Source organism: Citrus clementina, unplaced genomic scaffold, assembly GCF_000493195.1.
Source record: "Citrus clementina cultivar Clemenules unplaced genomic scaffold, Citrus_clementina_v1.0 scaffold_5, whole genome shotgun sequence".
Classification (NCBI taxonomy): Eukaryota; Viridiplantae; Streptophyta; class Magnoliopsida; order Sapindales; family Rutaceae; genus Citrus; species Citrus x clementina.
The window spans coordinates 20,894,076-20,902,258 of NW_006262201.1; the positions used below are offsets into that span (position 1 = coordinate 20,894,076).

General features: G+C 34.3%; 1 protein-coding gene and 1 long non-coding RNA gene across 4 annotated transcripts; one reads left to right on the forward strand and one right to left on the reverse strand.

Annotated features, from left to right (window-relative positions):
• Positions 1-300: 300 nt before the first annotated feature.
• Positions 301-4,817, forward strand: LOC18040745 (isocitrate dehydrogenase [NADP]). 3 transcript variants are annotated; one of them, XM_006432328.2, is made up of 16 exons: positions 301-526; positions 1,107-1,150; positions 1,291-1,400; positions 1,480-1,517; positions 1,658-1,735; positions 1,818-1,871; positions 1,953-2,054; positions 2,222-2,313; positions 2,402-2,505; positions 2,612-2,680; positions 2,768-2,883; positions 3,008-3,042; positions 3,817-3,959; positions 4,096-4,218; positions 4,331-4,422; positions 4,494-4,817. In XM_006432328.2, exons 1-15 carry the CDS (start codon positions 478-480, stop codon positions 4,416-4,418), a joined length of 1,245 nt encoding a protein of 414 aa, XP_006432391.1. In that variant the 5' UTR covers positions 301-477; the 3' UTR covers positions 4,419-4,422; positions 4,494-4,817. The 3 variants fall into 3 exon arrangements, with proteins under 3 accessions (XP_006432391.1, XP_006432390.1, XP_024039989.1); XM_006432327.2 differs by having other exon boundaries at positions 4,505-4,817; XM_024184221.1 differs by lacking the exons at positions 4,096-4,218; positions 4,331-4,422; positions 4,494-4,817 and having other exon boundaries at positions 3,798-3,910.
• A 576-nt stretch (positions 4,818-5,393) lies between these two features.
• Positions 5,394-7,513, reverse strand: LOC112098372. Its single transcript, XR_002905490.1, has 3 exons — positions 7,494-7,513; positions 7,223-7,406; positions 5,394-5,591 (listed from the first exon to the last, which is right to left on the reverse strand). It is a non-coding gene; the product is annotated as an uncharacterized LOC112098372 (long non-coding RNA).
• Between the last annotated feature and the right edge of the window lie 670 nt (positions 7,514-8,183).

The window sequence follows — 8,183 nt, forward strand, 5'->3', positions numbered from 1 at the left end:
GAAATATAATATATTAAAATACATATCTATTAAATAATATAATATAATATAATGTACCAAATGCAATTTATAGAGCAAACGGTACAATTGTTGTTAAGGACAGCGGGGGCATATGTCAACTAGAAAATACAAATTATTTTTGAGTGGGAAAATAAAAACTGCAACTTAAAAAGAAAATTAATAATAATAATAATAATAATAATAATTAGAAAATGAAATAAAAGAAAATTTTGGCAAAATAATTAAATAATGAAAAGAGTAAGGGAAAAAAGGAAATTGAGAAGAATATAAAAGCAGAGAGACTTTTGGTTCTTGCAGAGAGTCCTGGTCAAACTCGAAAGCAGCAGCATTTCAATTTTCGTAGTATTATTATTATTGCTTCTTGCTGCTTCTTTTTGTCCACACGACCTCGGCACTCCGCTCTGCCCTATTATCTCTCTCTAGTTGTGAATCAACCGAAACTGAACAAAGAAGAAAATGGCTTTTCAGAAGATCAAGGTCGCCAATCCCATCGTCGAAATGGACGGTCAGATTTTTTTTGGATCTCTGCTTCTTCATTTTCACAGATCTCTGTTAATCTTAGTTTTTGATATACTGTATTCATCAGATTATTTCATTTTTCATTTTTTTTGTTTTTGATTTTTTTTATTAAAAAAAGACAATAATCTTTATAATCAGCTTATGCAACCGAACACTCCGTGCTCGTTCGATCTATTTAATCTTGATTATCTTGTTTTTGTAATATACTCCGATAATAATCATACTGATTTATATTAGTGAAAAACACTATTTATTAATTTTATTAATCTCACGTAATCATTTAAATAATAAATGTTAAAAAGCGATCGTATAAATTGTATTATTCTAATATTTTTGGTATTTATGTAAATTTGATTTAATAAATGAGTATTATTATTTGATCTATTATTGTAATTTTTGTTATCGTGTTAATAGGCATAGAGGTACAGGTGATTGTTTTAATAAGTAATTTTTTTTCATAATCACCGAGTTAGAATTTGAGTATTGATATTTTATGGAATCTCTATTATCTCCGAGACAAAATTACTGACATGTGTTTTTCTCATGTCATCGTTACCATGGTTCAGGAGATGAAATGACTCGAGTTTTCTGGAAATCGATTAAGGATAAGGTAATTTGGCATTCGGTTCAAGGAAATGATGCTACCCAATAGAGGAAATATAAATAGTTACTATATATATAGTGTGTGTGCCCGCGCGCGTGTGGGTGTGTGTGTGTATCAAGATTTAATTTCATTGGCATGTGTGGCAGCTTATTTTCCCTTTTCTGGAGTTGGACATAAAGTACTTCGACCTTGGCCTTCCGAATCGTGATGCAACTGATGACAAAGTTACCGTTGAAAGTGCAGAAGCCACTCTCAAGTATGTCTTGGCACTTTCTTTTCTGTTCCTTTTTCTTTCCTTCGTATTGACAAGACTACAATCATTCTTTCTATTTTAGGTACAATGTAGCGATCAAGTGTGCTACTATTACTCCAGGTATACATGTCTTAATTTTCTAAATGCCCATTCCTTTGACTTGTGTCACAGAACCATTTTGGTTCTTGCAACCTTTGACATAGATATGATTATTTTTATTCACATGGCAAGCTCATGACTGTAGTGTTGATGATTGGCAGATGAAGCTCGTGTCAAGGAATTTGTCTTGAAACAGATGTGGAAGAGTCCAAATGGGACAATCAGGAATATTTTGAATGGTCAGTGAACTTCCATGTATGAATAGCTTTTATTGCTGTTTTTTCTCTCTTACATTACTTATTATCATATGATGACCTGCAGGCACTGTTTTCAGAGAACCAATCATTTGCAAAAATGTCCCTCGGCTTATTCCAGGTATCTGTTGTTCCTTGATGTTCAAGTTCAATGCTTTTCATGGTGCAGTGGAACAAACTTAGTCATTGGTATTGTTGGCAGGCTGGACAAAGCCCATATGCATTGGCAGGCATGCTTTTGGTGATCAATATCGAGCAACTGATACAGTTATTCAAGGACCTGGCAAACTTAAATTGGTGTTTGGTAATATCCCTTTCTGTATTTGATGGTTTGTTGAGATTTTTGTATCTGTTTCATTTTAATTTTGGTGTATTTTGCTGCTGTGACTTAAGCGATGTTTGTACTCTTAACATTGTGTTTATTTTTAGTTTTTGTCGGTTATAAAGAGCGAGTTATGTGAATTCTTGCAGTACCAGAGGGAAAAGATGAGAAGACAGAGTTGGAGGTTTACAACTTTACGGGTGAGGGTGGAGTTGCATTGTCCATGTATAACACTGATGAGGTTGAGATCTGAAAAGTTCTTAGTGGTTCTTCTTGAAGTCTATTTTGTTTACTGCTGCATATAACTTGTACTTAACCTGGAATTGCAGTCCATCCGAGCTTTTGCTGAGGCTTCTATGAACACTGCCTATCAGAAGAAGTGGCCACTCTATCTTAGTACAAAAAACACTATCCTTAAGAAGTATGATGGAAGGTATAGAGCGCGCTTGAGTAGCTTGTCTTATGCTTCCTTTTCAATTTTAGTCCTTTGATAATGTTGTTGGATTCTTCATAAAATTATGTTTGTTTATTCAATGAAGATTCAAAGACATATTTCAAGAGGTTTATGAGGCAAACTGGAAGTCAAAGTTTGAAGCTGCTGGCATATGGTAACCTCTCTTTGTAAATTTCTTTTAATAGGAGGGTCTATGCAATTACGTTTTTGTTTATCATTGTTTGTATTATTGATTTTGTAGGTATGAACATCGTCTCATTGATGATATGGTAGCTTATGCTCTCAAAAGTGAAGGAGGTTATGTGTGGGCTTGCAAAAATTATGATGGAGATGTCCAGAGTGATTTCCTAGCTCAAGGTTTGTAACCTCCTGTAATTCATGTTTAGATTTTTGATAGGATGCAATAATTGTGCTGTTATTGAATGATATGAAGGCTTCGACTTCTTTCTTTGGTAACTGATTTCCTGTTGTGTCTCTGTAGGGTTTGGATCTCTTGGATTGATGACATCTGTACTGGTATGTACCTTTCTATTGTTTCATTATTCTTTCCCAGATAATGCATGACATTTCTCAGCATTAGGCGACTAAAAACCATACAAAAGGTCTTGTGTACATTTGTAATTTCTACTTATTTTTCCAAAAACAAGCCCCAGAACCCTCCAGCAAAGAAGACCCAACAAGAAGACAATTATCTTAAAACCCCTTACAAATATAGATCAATAAAAGAAAAGATGAATCCTGGAACTCTTTAGAGAATGAGGCTCATAAAGATGCAAAAGTCGAGTTGTCCTGTAAACCACTGACTTCTTCCCCTGTTCTTTATGCGAAAATGTTTTAATCTCTTCTTGCCATGTCATCCACAAAAGAGTTATGCAGCACATTTCGAGAGTGTTGTAGCTTTCTCTTCTTTATCAAAGGCATTAAAATTCTCCATTAAAAAATCCTTTCAAGTTCTTGCAACGGCCTGGGAGATCTTCTTTACAGAGGATATACTGCCAAAAAGATGGTCAACTTCCTCAAATAATTTTCATAATAGTTGGCATTATTTTAGATATGATTGGTAAAAGAAAATTATAATTAAGGAAATGAAGCATTTTGATGACAGGAGTGTAAGAAAATTATATGCAGCATTGTGTAGGAGATGAGGGGGTGCAAGTTTAGAATCATCACCAGGAGAGAGTTGTACAAAAACAGTAAATCGGAGTTTGATGAACAGTAATAAGGATAATTTATCTCTCCTACTCTCCTTTCTTGGCCATGTGGACTTACAGGAGTGTGAATTGGATCCAGGTATGCCCTGATGGGAAGACAATTGAAGCCGAAGCAGCCCATGGAACAGTTACCCGACACTACAGAGTTCATCAGAAAGGTGGTGAAACTAGCACAAACAGCATAGCCTCCATCTTTGCTTGGTCACGAGGGCTTGCACATAGGTATAAGATTTAAATTTCAAAATCCGCAAAGTAGCATCCTTTAAGTTTTGTTTCTACTAGATGGATGAGAAGCTTTATCTATTTGTTTGATAATAAGAAGACATTGATGAGGATCTGAATTTGTTATTGTTAACAGGGCGAAGTTGGACAACAATGCTAGGCTATTGGATTTTACTGAGAAACTAGAAGCTGCATGTATTGGCACTGTTGAATCTGGGAAGATGACCAAGGATCTTGCACTTATTATCCATGGATCTAAGTATGCATCTGCTAAATTACTATAACATTTAGGCCAAGGGCTGGCATATGTATTTTCCTTTTTAATGTATGTTCTATCTCTTGTTTGTGATGTATTTATTATGTGTTTGTAGGATGACTAGGGAACACTATCTGAATACTGAAGAGTTCATTGATGCTGTGGCCGACGATCTAAGAGCAAGACTCTCTGGCAAAGCATGATTTTGTAAGTACCTCAACTTGGCTTGGAACTGGCATGTTCATACTGCAGCAAGACTATTAAATTCTTGCTTTTAGTTTTGTTGCAGATGCTACACATTCAAAGGTAAAGACTTGGGGAAGCTTCCTTTGGTTATCTTTTTCATATTATGCTGAGAAGAAATAATTGAAGAGGGGAAAATTGGGGATTGGGATTTGGTTCTCTTCTAATTGCTACAATAGACTGCTTTCCTGTTGATCGACAAACTCTCATTTTCATGCAAGCAAATGTCTTGAACATGGCTTGTTATAAACAAAACTATTGCTGCCAAATTTACGTTCATGGTTTATTTGAGCTGCACCTCTGTTGCCAAAGTTTTAAGATGTACGCACACAAAACCTAATTATTTGCATTTCATCTCATGTTGACATGCTCGTATTTTTGGATAGGCTTTGGAACGAAACCAATTCGTTTGGAACTTAGGGTTCTTTTATCTATTTCGTGGAGTTGTGCGTTAAAAATTATAAAGTCAAGTTTGGGACTCAAATTCTGGGTTAATAATAATCGGAGCCTGGGAATGAAATAAAAGTCACTTATTTCCAATGCAAAAGTCTAAAATGGTGTTTCACATTGTCATCCATTTAATTAGCCTTATCACAAGAATTTTTTATTTCAGTGGGTTGGTAGGTTTGAAAGGACAACTTGCCTATCTTTTCATTTCTCTTAGGCGAAATATGATCCGAGGGCTAATTCAAACCCCTTTAGGAAAATAAGAACGGGCCCTGCGTTCATGTTCCCTTTTAATCATTAACAAGAACATATTTCAGTTTAATATTCAAACAATTGCTTTAAGCAGAGTGTCGTGGAATACTGCCGGTGGATCCATAATATTCGCAGGCTTTTTAGCTAAATGGCAATTGCTGCATACAATGCGATCGGTTGCTTTCCATGAATTTTCAAGATCCTGACGTGCAAAAATGGGATATGCATTTGAACCGTTCTATTTTAATATTTTGCATGGAGCAAAACAATAATTCTGATCAGACAGTATATCTTTTTATGCATGATCGAAGAACATGCACATAATCACAAGTAAACCAGTTGATCCAGGTATCTTTTGGCTAAACAGTAATAGAAGCAACTAAAATAGAAGTAACGGATAGTTTATGCAACGGACTCTGTAGCAACTCCACCCACTGCAACAACAAAAAGGGGAAATTGAGATCAGTTAATCAAGTAAGAGATGACAAAAGAGCAGGTACATAAGATGATAGCATACACATCATTAAAGATAATTTGTTTAATTGCTATGATTGAGGTAGTAACATTCAAGTTGCATGGAGCATCTAAGCAGAAAAACCATACAAACTGGGAAAGCAAATATCCCCTAATATGTAGACCACTAGAAGCATGTAGGTGTCTCTTCATTGTGAAACTTGAAGGACCTTGTTATCATTTTGCATTTTTTTTTGTAATATTGTTGGTTAAATGAACATACTAAGAGTTCATCATAGAGACATAGAGTCACCGAAAATACATATTCTTAGCAGGAGCTCCTTGCAAGCTGAGTGATAGAAACAGACACAAGAATACTGCCACAAACTACAAATGGATTAAAGCAGATAAACTCCAAGTACCAACAAACATGGGACTCAATGGTGACGCACTGAATGATAGCAAGCACGAATTGAGTGGTGATACTCCTAGTCCTATAAAAAGAAGGTAATACATGTTAAGACTTGAGAGAATCAGAATGATTTCATCGTATATAACTTTCTCAAGGTCATCCAGCTAGCTCAGTAGGTGATGTGTTAATTATGTTCGAAATTGCATGACAGACTATATTCAAGTTTTAAAAGTTGGTGAAATTCTAAATCTGAAGGTTATTGTATATATAATTATGTCCAAAAGCAGAAATTGCAGAGGCCAAAGACGTCACAAACAAGATTGTAAAGCGGAATCCTTTACTTGGAATGGATATTAAAGAGAACAAATAAAGGCTAAAAGTATTACAGAACGGGCATATTTGCATTATGATATGGCAAAGGAAATTAAACCAAAACAAGAGAGTAATATCTAAGGACAAATATCAAAAAAGAGATTATTCTTGATCCTTACAAGTGAAATATGACATTTTAAAAGTCGTATGAGAGATGAAGAAAGAACTTAGCATAACAAGTTGATTAGGATTGTGCCCAAGGTGCTCCACCAGTGGCACAAAACACCAAAATGATTCTGACCAATCTCCCGCTACTAGAAAGGATGCAAAAAACAGAAAAAAAAAAAAAAAAAACAAGTAATCTTGCCTTGTATGATAGAAAAAAAATCCAATATAAGAAGCAATCACAAACAGAACGATATATCAAACAAATACCAATCAGATGAGTATCGTATACAGGAATTCAATAAGATAACTATTAGTTGTTAATACGACTGAACTTGATAAAGGCACACAGTGGTCATTAAGATAATCTCTATTTTCTTTAACAAAAATTTCCACCATTTTTTCTACAAATTCACATCAGGAACAGACTATGAAAGCTGGAAAAAATCTGCAAAAGGAAAAGGGACCATTATGACAAAAGCATTTGAGAAAAAGAGCAGTGCAGCTATTGGTTGAATTGAGAATCTGACAAAAAATTCAAAACCTCTTTCATACAGATACTAACGCGGATTTCAATGAATTTCCTCTTAGAATGGATGGAAGTCGGCATTAGATGGCCTTGGAAAGAAGTTTAAATTCTTTTTTAGTTATAATAGTGCAAGTAGCCTGGTTTGAACCAAGGAGATAAAGTTCTTGAAACAAAAGGATAAAAATAATTTATACCTTTTTCTAATTCATGTACCCCATCACCAGTAGATGCTAGGGTAAAGACCTCCCTTCCTGATAGGAATGATCAATACCAAACAATGAAGCATGAGAAAGGTATGGTACTGTGGGAATACCTTTCAGTGAGATGGTTTTAGCATTAGGCTTTATACTTCCACAATGAGGAGTCCGCTAGTCCATGCTGCAGCACATAGAGAATAGAAATTTGATTAAATAACTAAGATTACAAGTTTCATTTAAGAAATAGCAGTCTTTTGCTTTTACTTACGCCGACTTAGGACACGGCTATGATACAGGGACTCAAAGTCCCTGTATCATAGAGGGGGTCAATTTATTGACCCCTTTGTTGTTTGGCTGCCATCTGGCAGCCTAACAACTTTTTTGACTGGCAGCAACCGGTTTTACGGCCGGTTGCTGCCATTAATATGTTTTTTTAATTTAAATAAATTAAAATAAAAAATATTTAAAACGAATAATATTTAAAAAATAATAATAATAAGAAGTAAAAAATGACAAGTAAAGTAAAAATGAAAAAAATATTTTTTATTATAAATATTTTAAAAAATAAAATAAAATGTGTGTTAACAAAAAGACAAAAATTTTATTCATTTTCTATGAAATTTATCTCATGTTTAACATTTTAAGTTTCATATTTTATGTTTTATGTTTCATGTACTGATTTTTCAAATACCCAAAAATTTTTTTTTTGCACCCGTTTCATGTTTACGTTCTATATTTCATGTTTGATGTTCTATGTTTCATGTTTTATGTTTCATGTTCACTGTTACGGAGGGACTCATATTTTATGTTTGTTGTTGCATATTTTAAGTGATATGTTTCATGTTGGTTGTGCAATGTTTCATGTACTGATTTTTCAAATACCCCGGAATTTTTTTTTTTGCACCCGTTTCATGTTTACGTTCTATGTTTCATGTTTGATGTTCTATGTTTCATGTTT

Bases quoted from the DNA above. Each gene is read 5' to 3' on its own strand.
- LOC18040745 (XM_006432328.2), top strand. From the start codon at position 478: ATGGCTTTTCAGAAGATCAAGGTCGCCAATCCCATCGTCGAAATGGAC. The intron at 3,960-4,095 runs GTATAAGATTTA...TATTGTTAACAG, and splicing joins TCACGAGGGCTTGCACATAG to GGCGAAGTTGGACAACAATG. The intron at 4,219-4,330 runs GTATGCATCTGC...ATGTGTTTGTAG, and splicing joins CTTATTATCCATGGATCTAA to GATGACTAGGGAACACTATC.